The following is a 15,263-nucleotide window of genomic DNA, read 5'->3' as shown; positions in this document are numbered from 1 at the left end:
GAAATAAACGAAAGCGTAAAGATATTAATTGGCTTCGAAAGCTATTTGCATAATACTATTTATATGCCACTTACAAAATTAATTTTAATACATATTGTTACAATGTAAATATATAGTCTGTTCATGTATCTATCACCTACAATTCTTTGTGACCAAACAATAGAAACTGCCTAGTGGATAATGAATTGTCCTTTGTGGTGGTTTTTTTTCCAAATAGGCCTATTTCCTCCTCACCTCTGTCCTACTCTTAGGACCAGTTGCTCAAATTGTCTGGACTTAAAAGGGGGTTTATCATAAGCCCCTAATTGTATATTATATTCTCCATATTATTCCATATATCCATACATTCTCCATATTTATCCTAAAGAAAACAGATTTGTTTCATTATGAAATTTGTAGTTATTTAATGTTTTAAACTCATTTCATCATTCAATCGGGAAACTCTTAATTATTTTCCATTGAGAAATGTATTAATTAAATTATTAATTTATAAGAGCTTTATAACCAAAAATGTTAAAGTTAAATTCCACTTTACTCTATTCGATTTTCTCAGCAGTTTTTTCTTGACAGACATCGCTTACCTAGTTTTGGATTCCATGAAAAACAATGGGGTCCCGGTCTTTACTGGCCTTAGCAGGAAAACATAGGAAATGTAGAAGTTGAATCAAATATAGAACCCTATTAAACTTCTTTTTTTTTTTTTTTTTGCGTCCTCCCCCCCTAAAGCGAATTTCTAGATCCGTTCCTTAGTTTTAGTTAATAGAAATTGTAGCCACAACCGCCCATATCTTCTGGGGGCATACATTTTTCTATTCATCTGTCTTAAATTTTGATTGGATTAAAAATCCAACTACCATCTACTGTTTTGAGACAGGAAGAAACTAACTCGAAGATTTTTAAGTTCGCAGCGCACACTTGCTGAATGTTCAATAATTACCGTTCTCGAACGAGAAGTATCTACTTTTTCCTAACATTCTGGTGGTGGAACCTGTCTATATCTCCCCCAAAAGTATATCACCAGACTACTGTAATCGTTTGTGTTAAAACTGTAATCCATGGATTTTAAATTTACCATAGCTCTTTATGATAGACAAAAAAAGTTATCAACAAAGAGGTTGTCACAATTATTTCAGCATTAACCTCAGCCTACCCAGGCAGTGGAAACACGGCCGGTTCTCTCACCTATAAATTGGACATTAATAAATCATTTGATGCCATCTTCTTGGTAGATAGAAGTAATGAAGTCGCTGCTTTGTTCAACCAAATCAGGATTATTTTTAACTTGCTTTAGAGTTCCTCAACTCCTTTAACAAAATATAAAGTCAGATTGAAAGTCCTGGCAGAATGCCAATTCTAAAAATACTTACATATCACTGGCATTTGTTTGGTCAAAGGGTCTGGAGACATAATTTTTACGAAAATAAAGTTTTTATATCTCCTTAGCCAAAACATTTTGCTTCTTTCTTTGGTAAAAAGACTTCAGTCTCAGTTGAGTCTATACTTAATATTATAAAATTGTGAGACTGGAGCTGTTGTATCAATGAAAAAACAGTATCCTTTGATCTAGAAGTTATGTGAACTTCATTTTACTAGAAATAATGACATAAGCCCTATTGATCTAACACACCAGTAAAATATCTTCGCTATTCTATTGGAATGGGTTATAGTTATAATGATATTGTACGATAATATAGATAAATTAACCTCGTTTTTACCATAGATTAATAATTTAATATAAAACTTTTAAACAATAAACAAAAATAACTAAATTCATCTATGTACCAATGAAAAAATACAATATGATGTTTGTGGTGCATTCTAGTGGTAGTCATGCTAAGTTGCTCTGTTAAACTGTAAAGCTAAGGCACTTTCTTGAGTTGGCAGTTTTTGGCGGAATAACTTCAATAATTAATACAATAAAGTAATAAATATATATATTTTTAGATGTATTAACATTTTTTTTTTTTTTTATTCTAACTCTTTTTTATGTGCTCTTTCTGGGAATTAATTTTATTTTGAAGCCATCTGTTCTTTTAAGTGTAATATCAGCTTGAAGTTTCCAACTCTCCATTGGGCATGAGGTTGCTATCTGATAGTTTCTCAATATGGTAGATAAAACTACTTTTAATTTCAACATGGCATATTTCCTACCTAAAAACCAGTTCATAAATTATTTCTTACTTGTATAATGCTCTACATTTCATATATTTTACTCAACAGCTTGAAACCTTACAAAATCACTTTATGTAATGTTCAATCTTTAGTGATTTTATGTCCTTATTATTCAAAACTAAAATGTAATAGAAAAACTGGTAAGTGAACTTACCCACACAACTTCTTGGTCCAGCAGAAAAAGGAATGAATGAATAAAAGTTACGTGCAGCAGTTTTTTCTTTGATAAAATTATCTGGATTGAATTTTTCAGCATTAGGATAAAGATCTTCCCTTCTATGTAGCTTGAAAATTGTAACAATTGCTGTCGTGCTTACTGGTAATGTGATATTTTTTGTTACTGAAAAAAAAGTAATAATAGATTTCAGAATATCAGAAATAAAATTAAATTTATTTATTAATTCAGCTTCTATGGGGTATTTGGAGGGTAGCTATGTATTTATATATTATTCTAAAAATTGAATAAACAAAAGAATTTCATAAACCCTAAGAAAAATGATTACTTATAAAATGTGTAAATATTGAAGTAAATTAATTTTTGTATTAAAGATTCATATATAAATATTTATTTGAAAGTTTCTATTCCAAATTTTATTCTTATTTATCTACAATACCTATTTTTAATTCTTTCTTTAGATTTCTTGCGATGACAGGTACTGGGGAATATATTCTCAATGTTTCCATGATGCAACGTTCTAGATATTTCATTTCATAGGTATCCTCAAATGTTACATCACGATTTGAATCACCAAAAATTTGTTGCAATTCTTCCACGCATTTAGCCTATGGAGAATTAATATTTGTAAGAAAAATTAATGACTACATTAGAGATTCATCAGATTCATTACAGATAATTATTTACTACACTTACCAATGATGTATTTCTTCTCTATTTTTAAATTAAATAACCATTATAGGATTATAATAATTATAGGCTTATACCAATACGAGTTTTGACTTTCACCAAACAGGCAGACGCAATCAGGTACATGCTTTGGAATGGAAAAAGAGTACTGCTCATGCTCCCACCAGTTTGATAGTCAAAACTCTAGTGGCATACCACAGGTTTCTGCTGCTCAGTGCAGATACCAAATACGCTACCCCGCTTCCCCTCCCCCCCCCCAAAAAATCGATATTATAATCATAACATTTAAATAGCTTGGTAATTAATTTAAAATACTCCATCACAAAGCAATTACTGAAGTTTTCAATCATTCATTTGTTAATTTCGATGAATTACATTTTTTTTCATAAAAAATTTTATATTAAAGAGAAAATCCAGATTACATTTTTTTTTTATTTCTTATATCCCTCAATAAGTGATTGTTCATATGTATCAATTGACGAAGGTGAAAGGATGTCAGATCAGCTACCATGAAATAAATATGATAGTAAAAGCTAAAACAATAGAGGAAGGAATACTTTATTCATATGCAGTGCTGCCCAAATATATTGTCACTATTATTATTATTATTGCGAAAGATTTCATAGTGACTATTTTTAAAATCATTTCTAGCAAGCGACCCTCTTGCCTCTTCTACACTACGTCACTGTAAAACTCTAGTTATTATAAGCATATATTATTTTATGTTAAAACTAAATAAAATATTCATACTTAAATATAATTTGTTAACCATTGCTGAGGTTTATTCTATACATAATATATAACATTTATTTCTCCTTAATGGCTTAAGACATTATAAAAACTTTTAAAAACTTTGCTGTTTATAATCAATAATTTAATCACTATCTTTTATGTTTTTCTTTATGCCAAGTTTTTGTTATGATCACTGAATTATACTTATTTCTTACTTACATATACTTTTTCCTATAAGTAATTATCAATAGAATAGTATCAATCTATTTTTGTTTACTTTAAGGTTCATAACAGATTAACTTTATAAATAATATGTATTTGAGCGTATAAAGTAAGTATGATTAATATTTTACCCTAAAAAACCATAAATATTTACCTGAATATCAGGGTGCGTCGCTAGTAAGCAAAGAAACATGCTACTTACTCCAGCAGTAGTGTCATGTCCCTAAAAATAGATAAAGTATTATTTGTGTCACATTAAATTGAATTATATATTTTTCATTTGATTACGAAACATGATAGAATTTATATAAATTATCAATAATTTTTTTATTCATATTTAACCCATAACACAACAAATGCATTAATAATAATGCACTTACAGTTATTTGTTTACTTTTTATACCAAATTATTCATTAGGTATAATGCATTTATTACTTGCATGCATTTATTTATATGAAACATACTGTACAAGCTATAAAAAATTAGTTTAGAATACCAAAGTGTACTGGTACTGGTACTGATAATGGTGGGAGGAACAAGTCCGCCAAGCGGGCCTATTGGTTTTTTTTGCCATCCCCAAGACAAACCAATGGAATGACTCTTTATGAATCTTATTCCTCTATGTCGAACCTTTTTGTCTTTCTAATGAAAGGCAAAAGGGACTCCCAATCTATAGAGGAAGCCTCATTTCCTTTAATTCTATCAAGCCTAATAGCTTGTATCTTAATGACACATACCTACCACAATCTGCTATGTAATGTAAGGCAGTCTCTGGGGCCTGTCCGCATAAGCAGCAGGTTTCATCATGAACTACTCCTCATGTCTTAAGATGTCTTTTAAGTCTGCAGTGACCTGTCAGGATTCCTATTAATAATCGAAGTTCGTTTCTGTTAAGGCTTAGCAGCCACTTAGTTTTAGAAGTAGGGGGTTTAGTTATTAAAATCTTGGCCTGTCTCAGCTCTATACAGTCCCTCCACTCCTTACCGGCTTTCTTCCATGTCCAATCAAGAACGACTTTTCTCTGATGATTTTTAGAGATGCCTAGGAATGGTTCTGGTCCTGTAGAAGAGTGCTCAGCCCCGTTTCTAGCAAGCTGATCAGCTTTTTCATTACCTGTGATTCCTTTGTGACCTGGGACCCACACAAGCTGAAGCTTCTTTAAGCACGCTAGTGATTCTAAGTAACAAAATGTAAGACAAATAAATGTTGCTAGAGGTCCCTCCAAAGCCACCTGTTGTGTTGAGAGTTAAATATTTAATGTTCACATTGACAAGATTATTATTAATGAAAACATTTATTTTTGGAACATTGAATAAGGTTTTACAGGATAACTGCTCATTGCATTCAGTACCTCAAACATGAGTGTATCAATTTGTTCTTGAATATCTTTCATACTAAATACTTCCTTATTTGCTTCTTTCTCTAGTAACGTGTCTAAGAAGGCACTTTTTTTTTTCCTCCCTAAAATAAAAACAATTATTTTTATGATGGTGTATTGGCTGTTTTAAGTGAATTTAAAAATAAATAAATAGATGTATATTTTACACTAATTAATTATGTTAATAAAAATTTGGTATTAATATAAAAATCACATTATTGAATGTAATGACTGTGATTATATTGGAAGTCAGTCTGCTACTACTATCGTATTCATAAACTAAATTAACTTACAATTAGGGGTTGTTAACTGAAAATAGTTCTCAAAAAATATATTAAACTTGAGATATTGAATTGAAATTTACCAACTTAATTGTTGAATTAGAAAAGTATCTTAGTCACTAACAAATAAAACTTAAAGGAATGCTTTGCTTACTACTAAGGCCAGGTTTGAAGAGACTGAAATTTAAACTATTTATTTTTGTGGTATATTGGCATGGGTTTTTTCTTTATTAACTGCTAAAAACAAGATTTTGATTTTTAGAGCTCGCATTTCTATTTTTTATCTTGAAAATAATGTGCAGAAGAATTTATTTTATTATTTTTATGGGATAATTATTTCACTATTGTATTATCTAACATTTCTCCAGGTTAAATTGACTACAATCAGCTGAAAGGAACCAATCCACTGAGTAACTGAGCTAAGAAAAATGGATTTATATTTTAATCCCAATAAAAAATTTACTAATAAAATTATATATATAGTAATCTGTACAATTATGACAAAAAATTCAGTTAACGACATTCTATTTTATGCAAAGATAGCCCCTCAAACATTTTGAAAAAAAAAATATTACACATTTTGTGGGATCAGTTTATCATAGTCAATTCACAGTTAGATACGCATTTAGGTGGGATGCAGGATCTTTTCCATTAAGTTATATTTTGCTAATTTGTGGATTGGTTTCTTTTTGCATGTTGTGGTCCAAATATAATCATTATAATTCCATTAATTTTCTATTAGTGGTAGCATAAAGGAATGATAAAACTAAACTGTTAGCTATCTCATAAATGGAGGCAAAATGTTCTTGTGTTCAATGATGTTGAAATTGAAGTAAGTTCTTTTATTGACTTCAAGGTTACAATGATATAATTGAAATAATTTTAATAAACTTCTGAATAATAATAAATAAGAACAATAGCTCTTTATTTAAATAATTTACCTATGGCTTCATAATCCAAGTCATCTTTCAATCCCGAAGATTGACCATATGATATTCCTGTGCTGTCTTCATATAATGTAAAAGATTTGTCTTCTTTTTTAAAATCATCAAACTTCTCTACGGGAGAAGGCTTCAGTAGCTCACTCTGACTTTTCTTAAATTTTATAACCTGTTAAAACAATGAATTGTTATATTTGCATGTAACTTATAATGTTGATTTTTTACATTCCATAGTCCTTTGTCAGTTTTGTATTAAAACTATGAAAACAGTGAAAATAGGGTCATCATGGTTCTGTATTTTAAGAAGCAATCGAGGATTTTTGATTTAAGAACATAATGATGGTTTGATCTCTTTGTAGATCATCACATACCAAAACATTAAAAATTTTCATGCCATCTGAGCAGTTTTATTTCCTTTTCAAGTAAATAAATAAATTATCTGATATCATAAAACACCAGATTCCAATTATTCATCCTTATTTTCATTGAGAAGTGAATATAAAAACACGGAATCTAATGCAAAACTGAGGCAGAGTAATAGTTTAACCAATTCTGTTTCAAATATAAATCAACTAGGCTTCAAAAATAAGCAAATCATAAAATTTATTGAATGGATAAATTTGTCATTATCAGATTTTTTAACAGTTAAAAATAAGAATTGTTGACCATTAAATATGCAGTAATAAACCAGGAAATATGGAATTATTATCTCTGTTATGCAAATACATTAAAAAAAAAAAAATCAAAAAAGTTCTAACTAAATCAATAAACTGAAAATAATTCTTTTCAAAAATTATATATTCTCTTTTGAATAATTAAATAACAAAATGATCATAATAACGATAATATGATAATGCCTGAATTGGTAAAATATTGACAGCAAATAGGTGTTATTTTGGTCTGGCAAAAAGAAGACCAAGAAGGCATTTGCTATCAAAAAAGTACAGAAATTTCTCTGTTTAAAACATTGATTAGGCCAGTACTAACTTATATGTCACAGAATAGGTTCTTATCACATGTCAATACTGATAGTTAATATTTGAGAGAAAAATCTGTAAAGAATGGTGACCAGTTCCAGTCTCCTGCTCAGGCACGAAGCAGAGTTGTATAAAATTAACCAGGAACTGGATATGGCACTATATATAAGACGACAGTGGACTGGGCATGTTGCAAGATGGATTAAGAAATAATTGTTTGGGTATAAGGAATGAAAAAGAGAGGGCATCCGAAACAGATAAAATAGTTAAGGTTGCCACTTAGTGTGAGAGTGATGGTTTTCACGCTGATTTCCAATTGCAGCCACTTTTCAATTATGCTCGAAACTTTTTCAATTTAACCAATTTTTTAGTCTCAAGGTCTTATTTTACTTTTAAGTACTCCTCTACTTGTTATTAGTAAAAGCTGACAATTGTTTTTAAAGTTGCTAAAATTATACAAGAGGAGATCATAACACAAAAAAAAGACAATCCTTCCCAACTGGACCCGCCTAACTAAGATCCCCAGGGAGTGGCGATCCTATATCACTTTTCAAATATTTGCTTTAAATGGAAAGAGGAGACTCTAGATAGTTTAATCGAGCAATTTTTAAAAAGTGACTTAAATTGAAAAACACCATGAAACAGGGTGTCCTGGATGTGAATGAAATGGACAGAAGAAGAAGTTGAAGCTGATGTGCAAATAGTTCTGGAAACAAGAGCTTTGCAGACCCTCACTGAAGATAGAGATAATGCGGTCAATATTTTGATGTGGCAAAGGCCTGACCTGATTTGTAGTGCCAGTGAAGATGATGAGTTATTAATTGCCATTTAAGGGACTCATTGCTCTGTTTTAAATTTTAGAAGAAATGTGTTGAATGTTTTATTGTTATATGTTTTGGGTCTGGCTTTTTCTAAAATTTTAAATGTATATCGTTTATATTCAGTTGTGTTTTATTAAGTACATAAAGTGTCTATTAAAACTTACACAGAACATTAAATTCTCTATAATAGAGATTTTAATGTTATCCATGAGTTTTAATAACATATGTCTTTATAATAACAGCACTGTTCTTCTTTGATTCTGTTTATGAATTATTGATATTTGTATTTCTTGTCATTAGATTATTATTAAAAGCTAGACTATCCATTACTAATGCATTTCTGTGTATATGAACTATTTTAAACATATTTAAATGTTTCTATGAATACTATATTTGGCTCCTTAGCATTTATTTTAACTTTTTTGCATGGTTTCTTTCAGTCATCTTTTTTTTGTCTTTTGCTTATAAAAATACTTATGTATCAGTTAATTATATACATAGATTTAGTGGCATACACAGATGACAACAATGTGTCGCCATGGTTAAATAGCAAGTAGTTAAACTTTATTTGGCTGAATATTACATTTTGTACATTGCTGATTTAAACTAAAAGAAAAGAAAATATTTTTAAAAAATCATATTTTAAGTGATTTTCCAGGAGAGCCCTTGCGGTCAAAGTGTTAATTCTCATTAAATCTATTGCATAATTTTCTTAACAAATTAATGAATATTAGATTTTGTGGATTGCTTATAAGTGTAAATATGCCATATATTTATTCATACTGAAAGCTAGTGCAAATATAATTCATCTGAGGTGGTCTTTAAGTTATTGGGGATACTGATTCTTTAATTTCATATAAATTCACTCTTTTAGCTCAAGGTGTGACATGTGAATGTGGAAGTAATTGTTATGACATGTTTAAGGAAGGTCAGTTCATACCAAAACCTTCTTCTGAATTTAAATGGTTTTCTTTCTTGGAAATAAACAATTTTTGTATTATAGATGTTTTTTATGTGAATGATCTTTATATGTCTTGTGAGGATTCTGTGTGGATTGCAATTTTTTTTGTCAAGATAAACAAAAGTGTATTTTTATATATATATATATATATATATATATATATATATACTTTACAATATACTTCATTAAATATTAATTTCCTTTTTATTAATGTACAAATATTGAGTGTTAGTAGGTAGAAAGGAACCTATTTTAAAGGATATGGCAGTAAGTTAGAAGTAGAAAACCTGTAAATTTGTCTAATCGGCTCAGTTAAATACTTGAGTGACATCCAAAAATCCGCTTGTAACAGTAACTTATATAAGTAATAAGCAGAGATTTACACCCAATTCCATTTTATAAACACCTGATCAATTATCTTTAAGTATAATGGTTTTCTCAGGTGTATTAATGAAATTTTATTTTGAATATTTGACAATAATTGCATATTTGGATCATATCATAATTGCATATTTGGATGATATTAATGAAGTAAAAATAAATAAATAGAAAATAAAATTAAACATTGTGGAAAATATTCTAGATTACTATGCTAGGTTGGAAAAAAAATCTATGAAAAAATATTTATTTGACCAGAGTTTTACCAATGGTCATTGTAAAGCCTTCAATCTTAGGTTTTACCTCTCCTCCAACTTTTACAGTATATCACGCAATTCAATTGTTTTTTTCTTACTGTCTGAATGCCGTTTCTTTTTTTCCTTAGGATCACGTTGAATTTACGATTTAGGCTTGACCCCAAAGTAAAACAAGGAAACACTTAAAGTGTGGAAAAAAAATTATGTATTTTTTCTCAGCTCTCATACAAAAAGTTTAAGAAAGATTTCATTTTGAAAAGTTAATCTGAACAAATTAAAAAAAAGAAAGAAATAATTAGAAAGCTAGTTAAATTATCTACAACTATTATTCTACAGATTTTGTGATAAGATTGATCATAATCATAATTAATAATATTAATCATTAATAATAATCAATCATAATTGAAGAGCAAATTTCATAAAATGAAAATTCAAGAACTTGCTTGACCATCGTTTTTAAAACACTTCTTGATTGAATTATAAGGTTATGGTAGCCACAACGTAGAATTTAAAGCTCTGTAATTTATAAAAATATTCATTTTTTTATAAAATGTCTAGTTTTTGAGTTATTTTTAATTAAGTAAAACATTTCCATGAATTTTGAGAGTACCGCTTAAAATCTAGTTTCTTCTTATTAGAGGCAGAATACATCGATTAAAACAATTTCCTGCACTATATGAATTTTGTCCTACCACATCGCTTTTTTGATTTAGTTTTTCCCGCACAGAATTCCAATTTGGGGTGATTCTTGAAGTTTGTTTTGTCTTATTTCTTTTTTTTTTTCTCTCTGTTCAAAATTATAAAAAACAATTTTTTATTATAAGCGGTAGACTGTTGGAATGAACAAAATGGTCGGTAATTTAAGGACAAATATTTGGAAATAATAAATTTTGGAAATTGTCTAAACATGAGTGTCCATCTTACTTTTTCATGAAAGGACTGGCCAATATTAAGCACAAGTATTTTAGAGTTAGATCAATAAGAAAATTAGAAAACTGCGGAAATTTTGAAAATTACAGAAACATGGGAGGAGAGTCGTATTTGTCGATATCGATGGACGTCTATATTATTACATTATATAAACCAAATTTATAACAGTTTATTTACTTATATTATTTCCTTTACGTTAATTTTAATCGTTCATTAAGTTAAGACACGCATTTATAATTTTTTTTTATCGGTAATTTTATTTATTTTTTTTTTCCAGGACTTCTTTGAGGCTATTCACCAAATATTGGAAGGGATACAGATGTTCCAAAAAAGGTTAGTGAGGTTGAAAACTATCGTAATTTTTATGCTTTGACTTATTCTCTTGTCTGTTGACTTTCTATTATTTTAATTTGTATTCGTTCGATCAATTAGTAGTTTCACGTTTTTGTTTGTGGTCATAAAGGAAGAAACACAAGGCGGGATGTTGTAACTAACGTATTGATATGGTAACTCCATTATGTAACTCTGTTCAATACACATTTGTAATCTACCACTCTTTTCTCCTCTGGCACTAAACCCAGTCTACTTTCATTGCAATACTGCATCACACTGATCATTGTAACACCCTCTTCTTTCATTTGTCCCGTCTCATGCGAACGAGTGACGCATCTTAATCAACATAGAGTTAAGAATAGGTCGTCTAACTTCAAGGTGTCGTCATATTTCAAGCTGAGTCTTCTTACTTAATTAAATGGTAATTTTGGTAATAGTGACTCATGTTTCTTCAGTGTTTTATCTCACCTTAAAAAAAGTAAACAAAATAACCACGCTAAAATCCCATTAGTATATAAATTAAATTTTATATATATCATCTTTCCTTTGTTTTATTTTTTGGTAATAACTGGAAAGCTAAGAATGTTTCGAAGATAACATTGCATGTAAAAATAAGGTAGACAATTGTTTTTAAAAATGCGCACAATAAATTTTATTTTCCGGTCACCAAGGACGCCTCTAGAGATGCTATAAAGTGGTATAGTTTTGTTTGCGATGCTCAATTCGAATTATTTCCACCTCACGGCTTCACGACGAAAATAGAACAAAACAATAAAATTTAAAAAATAATACTTTATTATAAACTAAAATTGACATTAGATTAATTATTTTATTTATTCTTGTTTGAGAGTGGTTTAGTTTATTCTTAATTTAAAACAAATTTGATCCTTTTTTTCTCTCAACTTTATTCTTTACAACTTTTCCAACGTTTCGACCCTCAGACCATTCTCAAAGATACCTTCATATTGATGACATTTCCTTTTTCAAATCTTAAAAATGCAAGCTAATTGCTTTTGTCCCATATAACCTTTTCTAAATAATTTTTTCCTTGACTTAATTTGATTCCTTGATTTATTCTAAAGAGGTTGAAGGTAGGTTCTGTTTTAAGTTGCAAATGTGAATGAAGGAAGGGAGAAAAGTGTTTTATAAAAGGTTTAAACCAAGGAAAAAATTATTTAGAAAAGGTTATATGGGACAAAAGCAATTAGCCTGCATTTTTAAGATTTGAAAGAGGAAATGACATCAATATGAAGGTATCCTTGAGAATGGCCTGAGGGTCGAAACGTTGGAAAAGTTGTAAAGAATAAAGTCGAGAGAAAAAAAGGATCAAATTTGTTTTAAGTTAAGAATAAAATTGACATATTTTTGTTTGTAATTATAACACATTTGTTCCCTCTCTTCCCCCCCCCCTCCCATAAAACATCATTTCACAATAGGAATTATTATGGACTTTTTTGTTTGTACAATCAAACAAAATAAGCGAAATTTGTTTACAAAGTTTCATCTACAGACCTATTATTTATTATTTTGAGGGTTGTTAGTGCTCCATTACCTGTGCTATCTTCTACTACGTCTCTTCAGATTAAATGAAGGCTCCAACTCGGACACTACCGCCTAACCCACGGCTATCGAATGGCAAAAAAATCCACACCAAAGCACCAAAATCGCCGAACTGTCAGCATTATCGCCGACTAATCATTGAAGATTGTTCCAAGCCCACAAGAGAAATGGCCAAATTTGAAGTTGCCCGGTATCTTGCTCAGGCAATAGGTAACAATCAGAAAAACCTTAACTACAGCTTAATATAATTCTTTGACTAACTTTCAAATAATAGCAAACAGAAATTAATTTAGCAACTCCTAACAACGAAGAAGCAATATTTTTCTTTGCCACTAAATCTTTTATTGTGTCTATTAATTTTTTTACTTTTCAAATTAATTTTCTTTGTTATAAACAATCATTTTGTTCTTTAGATCAAACTATAGTGCTAAGAATAACTTATCTTTCGATTGAATACTTACTTTGGCCGAGAAGTCGTGAACTGTATCTATAAATTTTTTGTGGTTGAATCCATGCATGGTACTGTTGAATAAAATGTCTGATCTGAAGTGAAGTTTCGTATGGCGAAGGTGGACGAGTTCGCAAAGTCTGCAATTATAGGAACATATATACATTTAAAAAAATAAATTATCATCTTAATAATTCTAAATAGTTTTGATCAATTATATTTTTAAATAGATATTATGAAACACCAAGAAGTCCAATTACATTTAATATTCATATTTAAGTTTAGCGAATATTATTCATTGTAATGTGGTACTGGGATTAAAATATTACTAATACTGTATAATTTTAAATATATTCCTGAAACCATAACAGGAAATTAACAGAAAATAAAATTTTAATTTCTCCTCTAGATAATTAATTTTTTTTATATTGTTGGAAAAGATTGAGTTACTTTGTCGTAGCTCTGGAGTACACAGGACTCTCAAATCCGAGTTTGTCTTTATCAGCTCCCATTACAGTGTCTGCAATCAGTTCATTAATTTGTTAGCTTGATGCTATCAGTCATAAGTGGCAATAATATTTTACATTGAACATTCTTAATATAAGTAATAATTATTATTATGTACAAATACTGCTATAGGATCAGTTATTATGGAAGTATAATATACAATTGTAATTAAATAATGAATATTATAGGATTAAATTGATTATATTATTTTGGTTATGAATACATAAAAAAATACCTATAAGCGTTTCGGCGGTGTATTTACACATGTATCTTCTGCAGTCAAATTCATTCCCTTCTTGTTCAGCCAGGTTTTTTACCAGTTTCTTTGCATTTTCGTTGAACTTTCCCAAAAAAGAGCGAAGCACGTTCAAATGAAAAGTTTGAGCTATCACCTTGCGATGAGAGAACCATTTTTGTCCTTGAAATATCACAGTTTCATTTATTTATCCTTTTATTAATTACATAATAGTAATCAATATTTGAAAAAAGTCACCTAAATTTATACTACTTTGAGCAATTTACAACTTATTTTTCGCATTGTGATAACCAATTTTGTTGAAATCATTAAATAAAATAGTTTCCTTTGATGATGATAACAGGTTCCCTGACTTTTAAGGGATTCTGACAAGGATCAAATAAATAAAATTTTCAGTTCGGGTAGTAAGAAGTATGAAAGTAGAGTATTGCGGTAGAAAGAGATGAAGAATATAAGTCAGGATGTAATGTAGTTGAACAGTTCCATTACTAAGGTCAAATATTTCATTTTCCTCTCCTTTTTTTTTAATGATAAAAAATGAAACAATTATGTTTTCTTAATGCTTTAGTTGAAACCCGCAAAGGCGCTTCTCTAACACCAACTCAGCAAATTATCTACAATTTTTCAACCTTTTAGCTCAATTTCGAAAGGCTTTAAAAGAGCCCAAACCTTAAAAGCTGTAAAACAAATTTCCTTCAAAATGGACATTTAAAACCTTTAAAATACGAAAATTATTTTGAGACTTTTAATTTTTCTGCCTAGAAAAAACTTTACAGGCAAAATTTAACTCAATTGACCCAAAATAAATGGAATTGCCCAAATGTTGCATGGATTATATACATGCAAATATATACATATATCTAAGTAACACAAAAGTTTCCATGAGCTTCAATTTCATTTATAAAAGCTAGAAATTATACTTTTGTAATTTTTTAATCAAGTAACATTTTTTGTTGAATCGGAAGGGATAAATAAATAAAAGATAGTAGTAGTAATATCTAAGTTAGCTAATTTTAACTATCAGTATGATAAAACAATTGAGATAACCTGCACTATTAACTATTTTTATAATTTTAATTTTAGTTTATTAAGAAGACATAGAAATAAATTACATTGTTTAATAAAAACTTCTTACATTTTTATTTTTATGTTTATTCTACTATAATTTAGTAACTTTTCGACCTCAATCACCATGGTCTTCGAAATACATGTTCTCCTTACTTACGTATTTGTAAACGTTGTT

At 29.2% G+C, this 15,263-nt stretch overlaps 1 protein-coding gene across 1 annotated transcript in view; it reads right to left on the bottom strand.

Moving 5' to 3' along the window:
- Positions 1–1,919: 1,919 nt before the first annotated feature.
- The window catches only part of LOC106680040 (cytochrome P450 4g15), a 31,999-nt gene continuing 18,655 nt past the window's right edge, over positions 1,920–15,263 (bottom strand). The window contains exons 4-12 of the mRNA XM_014419498.3: positions 14,000–14,182; positions 13,708–13,777; positions 13,271–13,397; positions 6,593–6,761; positions 5,344–5,453; positions 4,146–4,214; positions 2,787–2,955; positions 2,327–2,512; positions 1,920–2,151 (exon numbers count right to left, since the gene is read on the bottom strand). Coding sequence (XP_014274984.1) covers positions 1,985–2,151; positions 2,327–2,512; positions 2,787–2,955; positions 4,146–4,214; positions 5,344–5,453; positions 6,593–6,761; positions 13,271–13,397; positions 13,708–13,777; positions 14,000–14,182 — 1,250 coding nt within the window. The 3' untranslated portion in view covers positions 1,920–1,984. The remainder of the gene's footprint in view (positions 2,152–2,326; positions 2,513–2,786; positions 2,956–4,145; positions 4,215–5,343; positions 5,454–6,592; positions 6,762–13,270; positions 13,398–13,707; positions 13,778–13,999; positions 14,183–15,263) is intronic.

The sequence above is a fragment of the Halyomorpha halys genome, unplaced genomic scaffold, assembly GCF_000696795.3.
Source record: "Halyomorpha halys isolate HHAL.00 unplaced genomic scaffold, Hhal_1.1 Scaffold239.1, whole genome shotgun sequence".
NCBI classification, from domain to species: Eukaryota; Metazoa; Arthropoda; class Insecta; order Hemiptera; family Pentatomidae; genus Halyomorpha; species Halyomorpha halys.
This window is presented reverse-complemented; position numbering and strand designations above follow the sequence as displayed.